This window comes from Labrus mixtus, chromosome 2 (genome assembly GCF_963584025.1).
Source record: "Labrus mixtus chromosome 2, fLabMix1.1, whole genome shotgun sequence".
In the NCBI taxonomy this organism is placed as follows: domain Eukaryota; kingdom Metazoa; phylum Chordata; class Actinopteri; order Labriformes; family Labridae; genus Labrus; species Labrus mixtus.
In genome coordinates this window covers 17,146,328-17,167,595 of record NC_083613.1, presented here as the reverse complement: position 1 = coordinate 17,167,595, position 21,268 = coordinate 17,146,328, and the positions used below count along the sequence as shown (strand labels likewise).

General features: G+C 41.3%; 2 protein-coding genes across 3 annotated transcripts in view; both read left to right on the top strand.

Annotated features, from left to right (window-relative positions):
• nacc1b (nucleus accumbens associated 1, BEN and BTB (POZ) domain containing b) overlaps positions 1-19,623 on the top strand; it is a 33,288-nt gene extending 13,665 nt beyond the window's left edge. For both annotated transcript variants that reach the window (XM_061053723.1, XM_061053730.1), the window contains exons 4-8: positions 867-1,091; positions 4,413-4,884; positions 5,708-6,005; positions 6,142-6,239; positions 7,388-19,623. In XM_061053723.1, the coding sequence (XP_060909706.1) occupies positions 867-1,091; positions 4,413-4,884; positions 5,708-6,005; positions 6,142-6,239; positions 7,388-7,725 (1,431 nt within the window). In that variant the 3' untranslated portion in view covers positions 7,726-19,623. The remainder of the gene's footprint in view (positions 1-866; positions 1,092-4,412; positions 4,885-5,707; positions 6,006-6,141; positions 6,240-7,387) is intronic.
• Positions 1-21,268, top strand: part of man2b1 (mannosidase, alpha, class 2B, member 1) — a 117,038-nt gene that overhangs the window by 53,145 nt on the left and 42,625 nt on the right. The gene's annotated exons all lie outside the window — the stretch shown is intronic.

Below are 21,268 nucleotides of genomic sequence, written 5' to 3'. Positions count from 1 at the left end.
CAAGAAGAGATAGATTATCTGTACAGGTGTCAATATCATTCCAAATTTAGTTTCCAGGATTTTCTTTTTTACAAGAGTATGGAGCCATTACTCTGAATAAATAGTGTTTCAATTTGTGTTCTTCTAAATTTAGTTTATGGTAAGATTCATTTAAAGTGGAACAGTTCTTTTCTACGTTGTAAAATCCTTACAAATTTTAAGTGGTATTAAAAAGATCTGAAAAGTCTTGGAAGTATAACTAGAGAATCTTGGGGGAACCCTTCAAAACATGTTCCTCTTCATCTTTTAAGATCTCAAAGAGCTTTATTTTAATATTTTAAAACTATTCTTTTAAGATCTCAAACATCATTATCTCTGACATAAACATCTTTTAAGATCTCAAACATCATTATCTCTAACATAAACATCTTTTAACATCTCAAACATCATTATCTATAACATAAACATCTTTTAACATCTCAAATATCATTATCTCTAACATAAACATCTTATAAGATCTCAAACATATTTAGCTTTATTTTTAAACGTCTGAACTTTGTATTTTTTTAACATCTTTATTACACTCAGCACTGTGTTCTCCCACATTCATGCTTAAATTGTATTCTCTTGAAACCTTTAAGTATTCAACTATTATCCTCCACAATTCTTTAGCTAAACTAAGTACAGTTTCAAAAATTGCTGAGGTTAAATCATACATTGCAAGGCCTATCTGTGACATTTTACTCAAGTCCAATAATTTGGACACATCAAAGTCCAGATGTTTCATTGTAAAAAGCATTCTTCACAAGTTTGTCGAGTAGCAGTTTTTAAAAGATAATGGTGTCGGTGGAATGAAACCGTCCGTCTAAATATTACTTCACCTCCAGGTCTCATCACCAAGCTGTGACTCCCAGGGTCTCCACGTCGAGGAGACCCCAACCTCCGAGCCTCAGAGCCCTGTCACCCAAACAGTGGGAGGGGGCGGAGTCGGTGTTGTCGCCACAGCTTCCGGACGCCCCTCCTCCTCTCTGACGCCCCTCCCCCTGGTGTCCAAGGTGAAGACAGAACAGACAGTCTCCACTCATCAGCCCACGCCTCAGCAGCAGCAGCAGGTAGGCTGCCTCTTATCCCCTTAAAACAAGCAAAGTGCTTTTTATCATGGGTGAGAAATGTGAAGTAGTCTGAAAGAATCATTAACATCATCTGTGTAGGTGTCTCTTTGAATTGGTGATTTGAAAAGGCTTTGATAAACTTTCAAGGGAAACTCAGAACTCACTCCCAGCAGCTATAAAATAGAGATATTATTTTATTGTAACAGGAGCTACATAACTTTAATAAACACCATACATCCTTATTTTTAAACAAATCAAAAGCTGAAGGTTATTTCTAAAATATAGCTACATACACACACTACATACATATACACAACTAAAATAGATGATACTGGAGGTCAGTGGTCTTTAAAAATTGTGTGCTGTGAACCACTTTATAGAATCTTAAACTGAAAGTGACTGCTGGTATGCTTTGAGTGTTTATCATATTACCATCCATATTAATGAGCTGTGGGTGTTTTGAAGGAGACAAAAGGAATGGCAAAGCAACTTTTTTATATAGCGCACTTCATGTACAAAGGCAACTCAATGTGCTTACACAGATAAAAGACACAGCCAAGGGAAGATAGAAACAACATCCTTTAATAAATTAAAGATTGAAATATTACAAGATAAAAAGGTAAATACAATCATACTAAAAGAGAATAAGATAATAACTGACTCCTGTTCGGTTAAAACATTTCAAACATGTCAGAAATGTATTCTGGGGGTTGCTGGTGGCGCAGTGGTTAGTGCACGGGCCCCATGTATGGAGGCTGTCGTCTCAAGTGGCCGGCCCGGGTTCACATCCCACCTGTGGCCTCCTTCCTGCATGTCGTTCCCCACTCTCTCTCCCTGATTTCCGACTCTATCCACTGTCCTATCTATCCATTAAAGGCACAGAAAGCCCAAAAATAAATCTTAAAAAAAAAAAAAAAAAAAAATGTATTCTGGGCCTTTACTGTTCAGTGACATCTTAACTATTAAAACCACTTTACAATCTGTTCTACAATTAACTGGGGGCCAGTGCGAAGTTTTTAAAAAAAAGTCAGTAACTGAGTCTACAGGGCTGCAGTCATTAGGCGAGAGTGCCACATATATCTGGGTATCATCAGCATAACTGTGATAGTCAATATGGCTCTCCTGTAGGGTTTGATCCAGAGGGAGCATGTAAATGTTAAAAAGAAGGGGTCCAAGAAGTGATCCCTGGGAGATCCTGCACGTCATAGCCATAAGAACATAACTACCTTGTGACAAAGAAACCCGGACTGTCCGTGTAAGTCCAACCCAGTTTTCCCAACAGCAGCATTCAGTAATCTACAATATCAAATGCTCCAATAAAACAAAAAGTGAAACTCTCCCTGAATCAGTATGCAGCCTTTTAACATTTTAATACTTTGATAAGGAATGTTTCAGCACATGTTTTTATTGAAACTGTCTTAAGTGCCTTTGGGAAAATGAGTGATAGCAGTCAGCTGTTTGCTATTTGTTGGATGGTAGAGTGTCGACATGTTTAGCTGGCTGGTGCTAATAGTTATTTTACATTTCTCTGTGGACAGGAGTTCTAGAGCTAGCTGTTGAGGGGTGTTGGTAATATTGTCAACAACAGCAAATAGAGCATGGCTATTGTTGATGTTGATGCTAGTCATATCAGAAAAATCTAGTCTTGCATAACTCATCGTTAAAACTACACAGGCTTTGTCTATAGAGGGCATAGTGAATTTGGAGTTTAGTTCCTTTCCACTTAGCTCAGCGTTCCTGCATTACCGGTATCTTTTGAACGTTTTTGTATATCATTTACGTGTTTCTCAATGGGGTTCTGTCTGCTCAATATTTATATTTTTCTGATGCAACAACGTCCATGGCATTCAAAATGTTATGGTTAAAACGGTCGAAGAGATCATCAGCTGTCTCTGCAGTCAAGATCATGACATATGTTAAAAAAATAAAATAAAATAAAAAAATAAAATCCCCCCAAAAAATAAAAAAAAAGATCATGACATGATATGTATAGCCTCCATACACTGAGCACTGATGTTCTGGTTTGTGTACCTTTTCTTAACAGAGAGGGAGGTTCTGCACATGCTGCAGGAGGACAAGAGAGTCAAATACCACTAACTGTTCTCTAGCATTGTTTCCCCATTATCTGTGTGCATGTTAAAACCCTCTGTTGTAAAATTATTATTATCAGTGGAGATAATGTCGGTAATGCATGTCACACTGTTCTTAACACAAACACTTAAATGGCTTTCTGCTGTTTTCTTGTCTTTTTTTAATCTTTGTCACCTTTATGTTAATGTCCTTTATTTATTTGTGTGTGTCGCATTTTTGGGAAAATGTGAGACAAAACCAAAGACCTATACCTGCAACTTACTTTTAGTACTGCAGTTGGCAGCCGGCACACTGTACACACTTGTGGTCTTGTTCTTCTTGCATGTCTTGGCTCATGAATTATCAGATATTAGATTAATATTGAAAGTGAAGGTTCAGACTTCTTCACTCCTTGATAGGTGGTATAAAGTCTTTATATAAAGACAAGTGTTGCCAGATAAAATACACGTTTAATGAGGCGATGGAAAACAACCTGAAAAGCATCTGTATGCAGCTCAAAAATAGTTTTCTTGTGATGTCAGGTGCTAATCTGCATATCAGGGTGTTTGCTGCTGAGAGATAGAGGCGACACTGTGAGAGTGGTGTGATCATCACCACCACCATCATCATCATCATCATCATCATCACAGTTTTAGACAACCATGAAGCACAAATAGACATCAGATTCACGGATCTATCTGCAATTTTGTTTATTGACAAATATGACATCTGTGACCACATTTGGTATTAGTAGTTTTTTTTAAATAAACTTTTGATGAAGTCTGCAGGTTAGTTTTGCTGATATGTGTAAATATAATGGCAAAAAAACAGAAGTTATTCACATACTATGATAGCAGAGTCATTTATATGTTACTTTAATTGTAAACATCTACTAGATTAGTTTTAATCAGCTACATGATTTAAACCAAAATCTTCCTGTTTTTATTAAAGAAGGCCTCATTCATTATTTCTTGTCAATGTTGTATTTGTGTTGGTGCTTTGGTTTTGCACTATTGCAGTCAAATCTGACTAAAGGCCAAAGATTAGCAAGTGTATGTGACCTTTTTGAGGAGATACACACGGTTATTTAGGATAATTTTTGCAATTTTCATTATGAAGCTGATGCATAAACAATGTAGATTTATTTATTTTATAACTTTTTGCTTTTCGAATGTTTTGTTTAATTCATTTTTTTTAAGTCATCCAGAGCTAAAGATGAATAACCGTTGATTCTCCTCCTCCTCCTCTCAGCAGGAGGGCTCTCCATACTCGGTGGTCTGCACCCCTGTGGCCAAGCGGCTGTGGGAGGGGTCCAACCGTGACGGGGGCGGGGGGTCTGGAGGGGGTGGCGGAGGCGGGATGAGGAAGAATGCACGCTACTCTTCCTCTTCTTCTTGTTCCTCTTCCATCAACACTACCCAGGATACCACTGGGCGCGGACAAGCAGCCAATGCTGCCATGATGGGCGTAGCCGGAATGGTCGGCACCAATTCAGCAGGAGGAGCCGTAATCAACAGTAACCATAACAACAATAACAACAACAACGGCGGGACTCCTGAAGGCACCAGCCCGGGCACACTGAGCATGTACACCAGCGACTCGCCAATAAGCTACCATGAAGACGAGGAAGAGGACGACATAGCAGAAGACAGCGCAGAGGAACAGTACAGACAGATCTGCAACATGTACACCATGTACAGCATGCTGAACGCTGGAGCAGCAGGTAAGCGCTCACTGCAGAAGAAACACAGAAGAGTTCAGCTCAAGTTCACTCTGTTGTCATGTGAATCTGAAGTTTTTTTGCTTTCTGATCTGTAACTCTGACTGTGTTGTGTTTAGAAGAGCCAGCCTTGTAAAGTTTTTTGTTATCCAAAAAGAGAACATGGAGGAGTATAAACTGTTCAAAGCGCAGAAACCACTAAAAGTTGAGCAGCCTGCCCTCAGCTTATGAATTGTTTATAGTTTATATTTTATCAAAGGGACGATCAGATGGTTTTTTTAATTTAGCTTTCCAAAATGAGGACAGTTAAACAAACTGAGCTCCATTCAAAACATATAAGAAATATGCAAAAATAATCAGTTGAACAATATCTGCAAATAAGTTTCCATTATTTCTCTCTTTTTGTTTTTTTCTTTTTTTTGTGGGGGAAATCCTAACGAGTAAAAAAAGTATTTGAAATTTTCGTCTGGATTTTTTAGCAGCAGTGAGACCAGCTATTGTTGTTGCAATCTTTGGGTCCTGACCAAATGATAAAAACGGCCCTATTTTGGTGGCATAGAGCACGCTTTCAAAAGCACGGGGCACAAAGTGTTTTGTGTTGGCTAGCCAACTTTTGCTAGCTGCGCACAATCTGGGTGCTAAACTAGGCACAGAGCGCAAGAAGTTGGATTAAGTTGCTTCTTTTTTTTCCATTTTAACCAATTTTATTCTTTATTCTTAAATAGAAGCAACTTCAGACTGTTTATCGACTCTTCTTTATGAAAAGTGATCGTTTTTAACATTTGAGAAGTTTAGTTGTTAACAGTCCATCGTCCTCCCTCCTCAGTGGTCGGGGAGCGGGTTGAGGCTCTTCCAGACTTGGCCCCAGACTCAGGCGGCGGTCGGGGGAGCAGAGGTAGTCGGTCCCGGCAGGACCTGGCATCGCTGCCAGCTGAGCTCATCAGCCAGATAGGCAACCGCTGCCACCCGAAGCTGTACGAGGAGGGCGACCCTGCAGAGAAGCTGGAGCTGGTGAGCGGCACCTCTGTGTTCATCTCCCGCGCCCAGCTCATGAACTGCCACGTCAGCGCCGGCACCCGCCACAAAGTGCTGCTCCGACGCCTTCTAGCCGCTTTTTTTGACAGGTCAGTGTTCAACATATACTTGATCCGATACCACGTCAACAAATAAAGGAGTTCTAGGAATCACATATTGTGCCATCTTTTGTTTAAGTAAGTAATACAGTTTAAAGTAATAAGTGTGTTTTTTTACCTTGCTCAGGAGCACTCTGGCTAACAGCTGTGGAACCGGTATCCGCTCTTCAACCAATGACCCCAGTCGCAAACCTCTGGACAATAGAGTGCTGCATGCTGTCAAATGTGAGTTGTATAGGTCCACACTAAAGTGGGATACACACTACAAGATTTTGGGCCCGATTCCCCTCTTCCGACTAAAGTCAGCAAAGGCCCGACTATCTGATGTTCCAAAGATTATCTTGCCAGATTCTCCGATGGTGTGAGGTGTGTTAGGAGTGATTTTAACCTTGCCGCCCCGATTTGAAATCGTAAATATTAAACGTGTTCAATATTTACGATCGGAAATCCTGTGGTGTGGGGAGAACACCTTTTTAGGAATGACGATTACAGGCTACCGCCGCCTGCTGGCATGGAGAGTTATGTCCTCTCACGCATGCGCAGAACGTACGTGGTGGTTGACCGTCGGCTGTAGTCTTTGCGGTGTGTTTTAGTGCAACTTTTTGGCCAAAACAAAAGATGTGGTGCCACTAGTTCTTTGCCGTCTGCTTGGTGTCAGCGCCTTTAAGAAGAGATTAATCACAGCCTCTACTGTGATTAATCTCTATTACAATATTAATCAATTGACAGTGCTAAATTAAATACATTGCTTGCTTGTCTCATGTCACTGATAAAACTATGTACGCACAAATTCAGGCTTTTTACAAATGTGCATCTGAGTGTAATTATGTCAGCCTTCTTTTGAGTTCTTAATTGTGAATAAACTTCAGAATTCTTTAGTTTTGGGTTCATTCTGCTGCAGTAATTCAGATTACAGACTGTGTCATTCTTGCTTATAAGAGTGAAGCTGCCACTCATCTGAGACTGATTGACAGGCACTTTACAGCTGAAACAGAAGGCTGAAAAGCTGCGTCCATGCAAGAAATCCTGCAGCCAAGCTTAGCTGGGTCATGGTCTAGGTTACAGGTCATCACCCCGGATACAATTTAGCCTCAAGACGCTTGAAGTTACGTTAATCCGGACACAGTTCTTGGAAAGGCTTTTTAAACTAACAGACCTAAGTGCACCTCTAGGGGATTATGAAAGCAAACGTGATGGTGTTTGGACATATCTGGGAGGCAAATGTTTGCAGGTTGTGTTTAACCAACTGGAATAAACACATATGACCATGAACAAAAAAAAAATCCCTTTGTTTTGTTCTCAACACCCTGGAGCCTGTTCACCAGCTTGTCTTTTATGTAATTCATCAATTTCTTTATTTTCTGTCCTACCAGTTTACTGCCAGAACTTTGCGCCTAGCTTCAAGGAGAGCGAGATGAACGCCATCGCGGCCGACATGTGCACCAATGCCCGCCGCGTCGTCCGCAAGAGCTGGATCCCCAAGCTCAAACTGCTGATGGCCGATAGCGACGCTTACTCCGCCTTCCTAGCCGACAGCGTGAAGATGGAGGCAGACGGGCTGGGGGCGGAGCAAGGCTTTGACCCTGCCTCCCTGGAGGCTGTGGCGGCAGCGGCAGCAGCAGCCGCCGCAAATAATAATGAAGCAGGAGGCGGAGCTTCGCAGGCAGACGCTCTCCAGGCGGCAGGAGGAGACGGCAGCACTTTGTTTTGAGTGAGTGAACGGACAGATAGATGAATGGACAGACGGACAGATTGATGGAGGGAGGGGTGGTATTTCCCTTGAGGTGATGAGTAGCGAACGGTAGAAGCGATGACACACGTCGCTCGTCCCCTTAGACGCCACGATGTGTTTGGGGATCTGTTTCTTCTTCTACACCTCATTTTGTTTTTCTGTTCTGCTTTCCTTTCTACATTTCTGTCTCTCTCTGCAGCCCAGAATGCTTCACTTCTGGTCTTCCTCCTTTCTTTCCAGGCGGAGAGAGATAGAAAGACAAAGTGAAAGGTAGCAGAGGAAGGAGGAAGGAGGTTGACCCCCCCCCCCCCCCGATCTCTTCATTCCTCTGCAACCTTTTAAAACCTGATTGTTCAGCCTTTATTTGTTATGTTTTTTTAAGAGTGTGTACTATCACTAAGGCCCTTTTTCTTACTATAATCAATCACAGATATTCCCTGGGGAGGGGTGGGGGGTGAATCTGTTTGGAGAAAGTGATATTTCCTTCCTCAAACTCCGATAACACTGTTGTTTTTTATATTGAATGTATGCGTGGTGAAGCATCTGGACCGCAGCGTCCGCGAGCGAGCTTGTACAGAAGCCCCTTTTTATTTGTTAGTTCACTGTATTTCATCTTGGAGAGCGTGGGGTTGAAGAGGTGAGGGGTTGAAATTAATATAAATATGTATATTGGCATGGTTGACGATCTCCCCAACCTCCGCTCTTTGACCCAGTGCCGGGCATGCTGGGACATGGACCTAACAGCCCTTTAAGAATCGTTTGTGAGTCTTTGACTGACAGTATATTGACCGATGGGAAAAACTAAGATTTGTTGCTGGACTAAAAACTTTCCCTCCCACTTTTTTTAATCCTAAAAAGAACATTTTTGTTGTACTAGTTGTGTTAAGATTCTTACTTTTTTCGTGTGTGATTTTTGCAAAGGCCAACGTGTTACTGATGATTGTCAAAGAGTTTGCGCGTAATGCACTGTTACTTCCTGCGGTATGAGTACAATCGAACTACGTTTTTATCAGAAAGAGAAGAGAGGGTTTTTTATTTAAAGAAAAAATGCACAAAAAGAGACAAAATAGAAGCTAAAATCAAATTTATATCCAAGTTTATCTCCCGTTTTTTTTTTATTATTTTTTTTTTTTTATAAATCTGAAGAAATGTATGAATAATCCAAAAGTGAGAAACTAGTTGTGTGTGTTTGTTCGTGTGTGAAGTCGGGCGGTCGTGTTCATTTGTTTTTCGGCTCATGTTTGAAATGTTTCCCCTAAGAATACTAGCAGCAACGCCAGTTAGTGGCACAAGTTTCCTCAGGCTCTGCCGCTTGGCTGCATGCTCGCCTGGCATGGACAAAGGTGCTAATTCAGGCATTGCTACATTGCAAAAGGAGCACAGCACTGTGTGTATATGTGTAGGTGTGGTGTGTGTTTGAATGGTGTGCCGCAGCAGAGAGAGAGGGAGAGATAGAGAGAGGGGGAGAGTGGGGAGGCCAGACTGTGTTCTTTTTTTTTCACATGCTCAGTGGATTCATTCACCCATCACTGCGGTGAGCACACATACACGCTAATATGCATTTGGGCGCTGTCAGACGCATCAGCTACAGTACGCTAAAGCGATGTGGGACTTAAAGGGGAATCACACCAAAGCAGAGCAGAGAGGCTGCTGCTCACACGTGAACACTCACCTTATGGCAGTTTGTGTTTTCTGAGGCTAAAGTAGATGAATTACAAAAATAAAAGTTTCCAATCCATCTACTGCACTGGATGAAAATTGTCTTTGCTGTTCTGACAGTGAAGTTCTTTGCTTTATGTGAGGCAATTAAAAAAAAAAGAAAGCTGCTAAATAATGGAAACCGCAGAAGAATGTTGGCATAGAAACAACCCTGAATGTCAGATTGCAGTCATATTCCCCTCTCATACTTTACTTGTGTGGCTGAAAATTAGCTGGAGTGCAGAACCTGCTTCCTCTAGAAAATGTGACCTCCAGAATTCACAATACATCTGAACACGATGATCACTTAAACCCGTGAGAGGGCGACTTTCTTTTGTTCGGTGTGAACTGCGGTATTAGGGCTCCAGGCGAACTTTTTCATCTAGTGACAGCGACTTTGTGATATTCAATGGTTTTTTGCTACTTCTAATGGATTCTCCAATCTTTTATCAAAATCTCTTTCTCTCTGTGGGTTTAAAACTATTGAATCAATCCCAGGTAGACAATAGAGTCAATCTTTGTTCTGCCATCAGAGTGAAAAGGCAAAGAGCAATTTGCCAACCGCTAATGTGTTTAAAAGGTTTTTAGCTCAAACTAATATGCTACCCATCACTTTGTCTCAGAATTGTAAAAAACGATACAATCCGACACATGTTTAAAGACCAAGGCTGTATTAGTTTTCTGATGCCGTCAACACAATATACCAGTTATAAGGAAGTTGACCAACTACTCACAGCTTTCTCTTGGTGGCGGTAGATGATCTGGTGAGTTTCACTCTGGAGCCCTACATGTTGAGTTTCTCTGTGTGACAGCAAAAAATGATGAGATTGGAATCCGACGTTGTCCCTGTGAAAATTTGGGATTTAGAAAAAACACAGCAGACCCATATCCTGAGTAAGGATGTATTTCCACAGCCTTAAGGCTGACCTTGCATTTGCCAGAACTTCTGCTCACTGGGGATCAGATTTGGTATTTTTGGAAAGCAATGCACCAGAATCTGTAGAGGGCAGCATTTTTGACTGAAGAGTCAAAGGTTTCACCTTCCTGAAGAGGGGAATGTATACGGTGTTTGATTTGAAGAGAATCCAGGAGTTATGTTCTCATCAACAATATACAACCCAGTTTTTATGTGGAGTGCTACATATATACCATTTGAAAGAAATTATAGGCTGATACTGGCTTACCGCTGATATATGACTATTGGTGTTTACGATTTTTGTGCTTTCATATTATGTGCTGATATGAAATGTTTTAATCAGAACAAAGAATGCCGAAGACAAAGGTTGAGGTCACTCGGTAACGGTGTCACATACTTTATCCATAACCTCACGTTCGGTGGAGCATCACAGCTGAAACATTTCATTCACGTCATCGTTAATATTTCACCCTCTAGTTCGTTATGGTCTCAAAAATCACATAAGGTCAGGGCTCTGTTTTAGTGGTACCTGTCCTGTGTGTTGACTCTTCATAGCTGTAAGGTCTTGTGAAATTGGAATTGGATACAGTATTCCCAGTATGAGTGTTTTTTTTGTAAATTATGATAATCTGGAGGACCAACACTTGACAAATTGACTTAATGGTAGACTAAACGTTTTCCTGACACTGATCGATATGTTCGTTTTGAGAATATTTGGCCTGTTTGGGTGTTTTTACTTTTAAATGACAAGAACCTTGAAGCACCTTATTGCCACTGTGGCATCAGAACCTGGCAGAAGCTGCTGTAATGAAGTGTGAATCACTGTTTGTAAACTGTTGATGTGTAGACACACACACACACACACACACACACACACACACACACACAGACTGTCAAGGTGAAGGGCCTGTTGTCAAACTGTCTCTTAAGCAAGATATAGAATCGTCGCGGCACAAAAATCGAATCATTGAAATGAACCAGTAGAAAAACCAAAAGTTTAAGTGTTCAAGTTTTGTAAAACAGTGTTATTAAAATAATGTCTGATTTTTACAGCCTGGCTTTGAGGAAAGATGTTTACGTTTTTTATATATTTACATGATATCTTATATCGTGTTTTTTTATTCTTAGGCTATGAGTCAAAGAAGCCCTGTTGGGGGGGGGGGTGTAAGATGATGTGGGGGTGTTTGTTTTAAATGCCCTTTTTTTCCCCACCCTCTTTTCTGAAGCACATGGTACGGTCTGCGGAGACTTAACTGAGTTCAATAACTGCGGACAGAGACAAGAAGAAAGAGAGATACAGAAAGAAAGACTTTTAAAAATGATCGTGGGGGGGGGGGATTAGGGAGGAGGAGTGTTTAGACAGTTTGCACATTTCTGTCTTTTTTTTACAATCTTTTTTATTCCAACTCTTTGTTTAAAAAAAAAAACGTCGCCTTAAATGAGATATAAAAAAAAAAACGGGGAAAGATAGAGGGAAGAAGAGGACAGTGTGAACCTCCCTAGAGAGGAGGGATGAATGAGTAGGGGAGGAGGGGGGGGGGGTGGCTGGGACGCTTGGATGATTTGGTGTGAATGCATGCGTGCATACTGGTGTGTGTTTTGTGTGTGGCTTTTTTGTTGCAGAGTGGGTTATTTGAGAGCTGTTTGTAGAGGCTTTGTGTGTGTGTGGGCGTACATAATACGTGGGTGTGTTTTTAATGTCTGTGTGCTGCGTATGTGCATATTAATGTATGTTTGCAGCCCCGTTTCCTTCCCTGCATCTCCATTTATGGCATGTTAATGTCTGCCTCCTCGCTCCAAAGAGCTTCACACAGAGGCACAACTGTGTGTGTGTGTGTGTGTGTGTGTGTGTGTGTTTGTGTGTGTGTGTGTGTAATGCGCATGCCTATGCCAGGCTGGGTCTGCTGCCGCTGCTGTTTCGTCTCGATCTATGTGCTGCATACGTGTGTGTCTGGCTCCATGCTGTGACTGCGCATGTCTGTCACTGTGTGTGTGGGTGGTTTGGGTGCTCAGCTCTGCAAGGTCTGTGTGTGTGTGTGTGTGTCTGTGTGTCTGTGTGTCTGTGTGTGTGAGTGAGTGGGTGGTTTGTGCGCAGAGGTTGAGATGAGTGGCTGTTTGTTTTTGTCTGCCTCCTCTGCCTTATACACACACACACACACACATCTGCAGAGCGACATATATCCCCAGCACAGAGTCTATACATCTGTACTGTATCAGAGCTGCAGACGTATGTCGGCCATGTTTCTTGTAATGGCTCAGCTGTTTCCTGGATGAGCAACTTACTTTTTTTTAATCGTACAAATCCAAAATCATGTCTTCTTTCCTTCTTTATTTTTTTTACCTCCTCAAACATCCCATCTACGTAGTTTTACTCGGGACAGCTGCACAACTTAGACCAGGACACTGAAATGTTCCCCCTCCACCTTTTCCCAAATCTAATTTTTCCTTCTCTGCCTTTCCTCTTTGTCTTTCTCTGTTTGTTATTATTTTGTTTACACCTCTCTGCCCCCTCGTCTCCTTTCTATGTATACATTACTATATCTTCCCCTTGCTTCACCCCTGTCTCTCGCTCTCTTCTCTCTCTCTCTCTCTCTCTCTCTCTCTCTCTCAATCGCACACATACACATAGGAAGGGGCTTAATAGTGTCGGTCCCTCGTCACTTCATTACGTAAACCATCTTTTTCTTTTTTTCATCCACCACTTCTTCGTTTGTGTCGACTCCATTTTCTTCATGGGATGCAAATCCCCGCCAAACTCTCAGCCGTATATCTGCATCCCTCTGTGTGTGAGAGTCTCTGTGTGTGTGTGTGTGTGTGTGTGTGTGTGTGTGTGTGTCTGTGTGTGTGTGTGTCTGTGTGTGTGTGTGTCTGTGTGTGTTCAGTGTGTGCAACAACAGACGGAGCTTCCAAATGTGTCGCTGCTGGTGTCTGTTTGTGTGCATGTGAGATATTTGAATGCAAATATGCAAATAAGTGGGTGTAGGTACGTCTCTGTGTGTGTGTGTATGTGTGTGTGTGTGTGTGTGTGTGTGTGTGCGTGCTGCCCAGCCCCCTCTCACGGGACAAAGTGTTGTGATTTTTGTGTGTAATGCACCTTTAAATAATCATAATATCGGTAGAGAAAGGTCTATCTGTCCCTATATTCCCCCAGACTGCTGCTGTCGACGAATCAGAGCATCCACACATGCAGCCAATCATGACGTGATAAATGACCAGACTGTTTGAACCAAGGCTCCAAGCGGGGTTAAAAAATAATTACAATCATCCCAGACTTGAGCAGTGAGGAGAGAGAGGAAGAGGAGGGAGTAGGGGTGTCATTCTTCCTAAGGAGGAGACGTTTGTTAAGAATCTCCCAGGACAGATGAGGCATTGCGGCAGTCTGCCGTCACACGAGCGAAGCCACAATCCAGACAAAGAGACAAGAGTGAGAGGAGAGAGGGGAGGAGGAGGAGGAGGAGGAGGAGGAGGTGATGGACTCTCTCTGCCCCCGTGCCACCAGAATAAATACCTGGGTGCATTTTCGCAGTGGGGTGGGGTTGTGGGCTGAAGTGAATCCACTATAGATTTGTCTTAAATTGACTCGAGCAAGACAAGTTCCATTAAGATTTGTCAAACAATCAAGAAAAAGGAGCTAATGTCCCTCTTTTGAGGGAGGAAAATTTGCACTAAATATCTGTAAGATATAAAAATTGTCTTAAGTGTAAAGTAACCCATTTAGGCAGAAGAATATGAGGTCCCTACCAGCAGAAATTAAATTAAGAGGAAACATTTTCTTTTGAGATATGTCAAGACAAAAGTCAAAATGTTGAGAGTCAATTAGGACTTCCAGAGTAAGTCAAGTTTATTTTATATTCTTGAAAATGTTTAAGAAGATATCCTCCTCTTCTGGCGTAGTTTGTCTTCACGTTGCTCTAATGCTGAATCATTTGACTAAAAGTTTTTACTGCATTGTTTGTCGCAATATAGAATTTTTCCAACTTATTTTGAATTTTACTGTTGACAATTGTTCGCTAAATTATTCTTATTTCCAGCTTAAACATCACATATCCACTCTTCTACTTTGATGAGACACTGTGACTTTTTTATCACTTTAATTTTATCCTCAACATTTTGACTTTTTTCTTTCGACATTCGTAGTTCGTAATCAGAATGCAAAACAAAAGAAAAACTCTCCACCAGTTTCTTCTTCTCAAGTCCTGGCCTGATACTCTGACGCTCATCTAGCTGGATGTTTTAGCCCGTTGTCCTGTTTGAGCACTGCCAATGCGATAATGTGAAGTTTTCTTCAAATGTCGACGAGAATTCTTTGGCCTCTTTTGTTAGTTTGTGTGATATTAAATGCACACCTCCATCTCACGTCAGCGGATAGAAAGGTCAAGAAATGAAGCAGAACATGGAACAGGAAATGGTCATGAGACGTAGCGTGGATAAACTGTTAGCAGTACGGTGGATCCTTTCCTAACGTGCTCGATACAAAATCTGGACTAAAGGCGATCCATCACAAGCTACACGCTCCGTCACCGAGCGAGGCTTAAAGAGTTAAATGACTGTTTAGTTCCCAGTCAACAAAAACACGTTCACGCTATAGGAATGTAGTTCAAGTATGGTAAACAGTTTTGTAATCATAAATCAGTAACTTTGATCACTGTGGTGGACTTTAAAGGCAAAGATTGTCAGCGCTGTGATTAGAAAGGTTTGAGGAGGACTCGGCAAGCTCTGAATCCACGTCTTCAGCTGGATGTCGACGCGTGCCGTGTTCTCCCGGGGGCCTCGGCTTGTCGACTAGGTTGCACAGGCGTTTTTAAATTGTTTTGTTTTTTAGAGAAATGTGGCGTACTTTAAAGCACAGGAACGCTGATATTTATCTTTAATATCGGCCTGTGCCTGTTTGTCGTCTTATTTCCTCCTTGATTTGGAGGAAGTGTTAGCAGTTAGGAGCCGATGCTGCTGAGAGGAAAAGAGAATGAAGAAGTTCTTGAACACTCCACTGCCCTGCAAAGAGCAAAAGAGATGACAAAAAAGAGAGACAGAATCTTCATGTGACCTTTACCTTTGTAGGGCAGCTATCGTCTGAGCACAGTTTGTTTTTTAAATGTTGAGCGGGGCCAGAGCAGGTGTCTCTTTAAAAAAAATAAAAAATAAAGCGACGAGTTCGGCCGTGCTTTTAGAAGAGCTTTGTACACATTTCACTTTCTTTTTTTCCGATGTCCTTTTACATTTATTTTTCTGTTGCTGTTATGTTTTTGTTTTCTACATTTGAAGCTAGTGTACTGTAGCCCTTTGAGAGTTATTTTTCAAGACAGATGGTACTAACAATTTGAACATTAACACCCGTACGTAGAGTTTGCCAAGTTTGTTTAAAGAGAAAAAGACAAAAAGAGAAGGTGGAGACATGTTTAGCTGTAAAATAGTTTAGAGAAAGAGAACCACATATTTTTGCATTATTGTATGACTGAGGTGCTGCGGGGAGGTGGGGGAGGGAGGAGGGGGTTTTTAATGCTGGACCACATGTTTGGTTATTACTGTTGTCGAGGCGAGATCTGCGGGAACTCGATGGATGGATCGACTGATGGATGGACGGTTAAGACAAAATTAAAACACTGTTGGGCTCACATCATTTTAAGACTACAAGTCTGAATGTCTGCTCTGGTAATAATCTCTCCATGGAAAAACGTGTTGTCTTGACGATGCCAACACATTTCTTCTCAAAGTTTGCATGAACTTCCATCAAAAAAAAAAAAAAAATCGACCAAAATTAACCTTACTTGACCTGGTACTCATGCCAGCTTTTATCAAAGAATAAGCTACTGCTGCTTGAATGTTTTCTTTTCTTTAATGTCCTCCTGGTGGCCCAGTGGCTAATGCAGCGTAGAGAGAGAGGGGGGGCTCATCCACTGCAGTACCTACCAGCTTCACCAGAGGGCGATATATCTCACGAAGCAGTGATCCTACACAAGCTAAGATTGTAACTAAAGAGTCTTGATCACTGTATTCACCTGAGCACCTTAACAGCAGACCGCCGGAGGCTTCTGCTGCTCATTTTTACATAATCCGACACAAGACGATAACCAGCAGAAACGTCCACCAAAATGTGGGACAAGATGCCAAAAAATCAAGTTGTTGGCAGATTGAAAGTTGCTGACATGACTTCCTGAAAACAAAAAGAGAGAGCACCACAGCCAATTTCTTATTTTTTTTTTTTGCTAAAGACTCGTCCATCCACGACTTTATCCGTCTGTTTTTCTGCTTCTTATCTCCGTCTCCGCTGCCGATCCACAGAGGGGAACACAAGTGACAAAGAGAGAGTGAAATAATCTTTAAAAAAAAAAAAAAGAAGCACCTTTGGGCGAGTGCTCGACTGTCCAGTAGAGCCAAAGCCCTCTGCACCTTTGTGAGCACGCTCACTCTGTCACTCCCTGTCTGTGGTTTGGATGCTGGTGTAAACAGCGATACTTTACTTTTTTATTTTAAAGGGGGACGGGAATGGAGTTTCAATGTGAGGGTTCTTTTTGTAAGTTCCTTATTTTTGTTGTTTTGATCTTTTTGTACTTTTATTCCCTTTTTTAATTTGTATGTTTTATCTTCTCTTTTTTTAATGACATTTGGTTGTTTACTGTAAAGACAATGATGATGATGATGATGATGATGATGATGATGATGTGCCCATCGACCTGTCTCCCCCCCAGGTGGGAAGTGGGAGCAAAGACTGTGCATACTCTCCTCTGCATGGGGTTGAGGGAGGCGTTAAAGCGGGGAGAGTTTAGGTGGGTGACGGGTACCAGTGGAGGATGGAGATTGGAGATGATTCTGACAGGGTTCCTACACAGATCCAGGCACTGATGTGAAGGGGATTCTGATCCCTTTTTAAAAAAAACAATCCAACAAAAATCACCATAACAGCAAGAACCCAGCAAGCATTTGACATTTAAAGGGAAAGTTTGGTGTTTTTGAAGTCAGGCTGTATGAGGTACATGTCACTAGTAGTGCACTGCAGGCTGATGCACACCTGTGTGGTGTGTGGGAGGAGGACTAAAACAAATTGGTTTGCTGAATAAAGTTCAGCGCTGACAATTGTCTAAATATAGTGTACACTTACAATGTCATTCATTTTTAGGTGGCATTTTCTTCAAGTTAGCGGTACAGATAGCCTCTAGCGTTTCCTGTGACTAATAATCTTACTACTGACAGCTGCCTCACACTACTGTCCCTTTAAAAAAAGAGACCTTCATTTTAAAATCAATGAAAAGCAGCCTGGATGGACGACTTGAATCTCCTTTCAGATCTTGATTTCGTCAAAACGCTTGTTGGGTTTGACTTGTGCTGTAATATTTACAGCATTGAATTACAAAATATATGAGCAGGTTGTTGTTTGTTTAACACTTTTTAACACATTTCGGAACCCTATCAAACTGTTAAAGGAAACATTCACCCTCCAACACTCAATCTGGTGTCATAAATCACAAGTTTTGGTTCAAAGGGAACACAGAGCTGTAGTATTTCTCACTCTCAACTGTATCACCAAACTGTTCTGAACACTTTGGATGCAAATCCAGCAAAGACAAAAAAATCCACAAAAATAAAGTTTAAAACTGTCCTTGTAGCTCTGATTTGGTCTCCACCATCTCCCAAAAGAAAATTGATAGTTCTAAACCTTAACCATCTAGTGCCAGACGTTGTCTTTTTGCTGTATAGAGCACTGGAACTAAAGGTCAAAACAGTCAGATTGCATGGCTGTAAAAACAAAACAATAAGCCCAAATGTAATGTGGAGCAGAAGGCAGTGCAGCAAGAAGACAAAGCAAATGCATTCTGTTAAATCTAAAAAAACAAAAAGTGGCTTATTGAATGCAACAACTACACCAGAGTGAAAGCAAAGGGTGAATTTTTCTTGAGTAGGAACCCTGCCGAGAGACTGAAGGAATGTAAGAAGTGGTGTAATTTAAGTGTGTAAAAAACTGGCTAAACTTGAGAACAGAGGAGCGAGGGAAGTGGATCTTTGAAATCATAGGCTGGACCTCATCAACCTCAAACGCCCTGACCTTTGCCCCCTTCTCCCTCATCTCCTCTTTTTCCTGCTTTCCGCAGGTCTGTAGTCTTCTATCCAGAGACATTTATTCCGCTTTTTCCTCAAAATCCCCACACACCAGAGACAACTCATACACTCACAAATAGTAAATATACTGTAAATGTATAAATGAATACAAAACAGGCAAACCTCTGAGATACAGAAACTCGCACGCAGGCACGCCTGCACACTCAGGACGTGTTGCAGGTCGTGTGTGTGCCTGGCTTCGTGTCACTGATGCAGTTAAAATAAAAAAGTACCAGTTTACCTCGGGAGCTCTCAGCCATAGCAGACCTTAATCCCCTCAGATATGTCAGCGCTGCGAGCAGCTTCTGAACTGCTGTGGCTGCCGTTACAAAGCAGGTACATTTTTTTTGTTTGTTTTTCAGGAACAAACCGGGAAGCCTCAGCAGAGCAGTCTCGGACCATTTTGAATGCATTCAACGCAGGGTTTTTACAGGAAACAGGACTCCATGTCAACACAGTCTTACCTCAGCATCATGCTACAGAACAGGAAGGGGGCGGGGCTTACATACCGTATATATGATCATAGCAACCGAGAATGACTATTTTTTATTCCCTCTCTTCCTTGTCTCTGGTGTAGTCGGGTGAAAAGTAACTCTGCAGAACTCTTTTCTTTTACTCGTTTTTTCCAGTATAAATATATAAATATATAAACTGTACATTATGACATAGAAGCACTATCAAAGTTTGATTGTTAGATGTGCACTCGCAGCATGAGGTATTATTCTTTATTATTCTTCATAACCCAGAAAAAAAGTGACGTAAGATAAGAAGAGCTTTTTGAGAAAAAAAAAGTCTATAAAAATGAACAAAAACAAATAATGCAGTAGCGTCTACTGATGTCAAAGAAGATACCGACCTCACCCGCCAAACACACACAAAAAATTCATACGCCCCCCCCACACCCCCAGATCTTTACCTTAACCCTGCCATGTGACACAGCCCTGCCCATCCAACTGATCGCCCTGACTCCGCCCCCTTCCCCGCCCCTGTGTACATGCCAGTGTTTCCCCCATGTGTTCCAAGTGCCAATAACTTTGTGAATTCCTAACTGTGACCCAGTAATAAAGATAATTGCACATTAACTACTGTAAAGAGAAAAAGAAACCAGACTGATTCAAAGTGAGGAAAAATCTGAATATCTGAATTAAAATGTTTTTAACAAACAGGTCTGACCCTTTGGCTGTAATGCGTCTTTATTTTACCTTGTTGTGTTCCAGTTTGAGTCGATGATATGTCAGCATTTCTTTTGTGTGTGTGTCTTTAAACATCTATAAAGATGAAATACAACACTTTTATTTCTGAACACTGGCCAAAATAATAATTAATGACATGTTGGATCGTCCATAAGTTTTTTCCTTGGTCCTTAAATATTGTCGATACTACAACTGTATCCATTAGGGGTGGGAAAAAAATGATAAGGTAACATATTGTCGTCCTGACTGAATGAGCTTGACCATCAGCACCCCACAATTAAGACAAATAAATCTTGCAGAGTTTGTAACATTTCATACAAGATGGATTTGTAGATTATTTAAAAAAAATAATGTTTGTTTTACCACTGATGGATGTATCTCCCTGATGCTGCACACATTCCCAGGCAGGTCTGCATGTGTTGGACTCCTTCCCACTGCCTGCTCGTCCTCAGCTCACCCTGCAGTCATAAAGCCACCGGGGACACGCTCCGCTCTTACAGCTCAAGTAAACACAACGTCACATGATGGGTCTGCTGCCAGAAAAATGTGTGATGATGTTTCCATATGAAGAGCAATGACAGCTCACTCCGGTAACATCTACAATTTGATGAAAGCTTTTTCACCTGAAGTACAAATCAGAGGGGGGACATGAGTGAAAATCAGAGGAACACTCTGAAGTTTCTGTAGCTTCATGTTGAAGTTTAATGAACGTTAAAACTCAACTGAGCACTTTAAGAAAAGAAGGGAGCACGCAGGCCGCAAAGGGCAGTCGCACTGCAATGACTGACACGATTTCTTTAAGGAGAAACAGACAGCAGCAGACAACAATGCAAACTTAAAAACACCGGCAAAAAGTCCCAAACCAATGCACATCGGAAAAGAGCTGCAAATGACAGAACATGCTGCGAAAAGCAGATGGCAGACAAGCTGCAAGAAAAGTAAGTAACCAATAAATGGTGCACTATCAAAAAGGTCTGTGGGTTTCACACAAGTTCTACCAGTTTCTGCACGTTTCTGTAGTTGTTTGAGACTTTTGCACGTTTTTTGTGTCTTCAGTCTGTTCCCTCTAACGAGAATCTTTCTGGTCAGAGAGAAAGGAAAAACAAACTCATAAAGCAGAGCAGCAAATTGCATCTCCAGAAATGTGTGGCTTTGAAGAACATCCAATGCAGGTCATTTTTGGAGGGAAATTGTACATTTCTATACTCTGACATTGACTTCACTGTTTCATCTGCAAAAATAAACTAAAGTTTAAGTTGAGTTACACTCGAGAAAGAAAAATATTTTTTGTGTTTGATGCCTGACCAGTTAAAGAGTTATCTGCACTTTCACTGACAGCGATGTTTAGTGTCATTATTGTGCATAAGTACTCAGAGTAGGGCTGGGTGATATGGACCAAAACTCATATCTCGATATTGTTTAGCTGAATGGCGATACTCGATATATATCGATATGTATTTTATTAACAGTGAAAACACATGGAAAAATAAACTACCTGTTTGTGAATTTAAAAAGTAATATTATAAAATAAAAATGTTCCTTAAATACAATAAAAGAGAGAGAGAGGAGGAGCAGGGTTAAGAGGGACAGACAGTCATCATCATTGAGATGAGAAAAAGGTGAA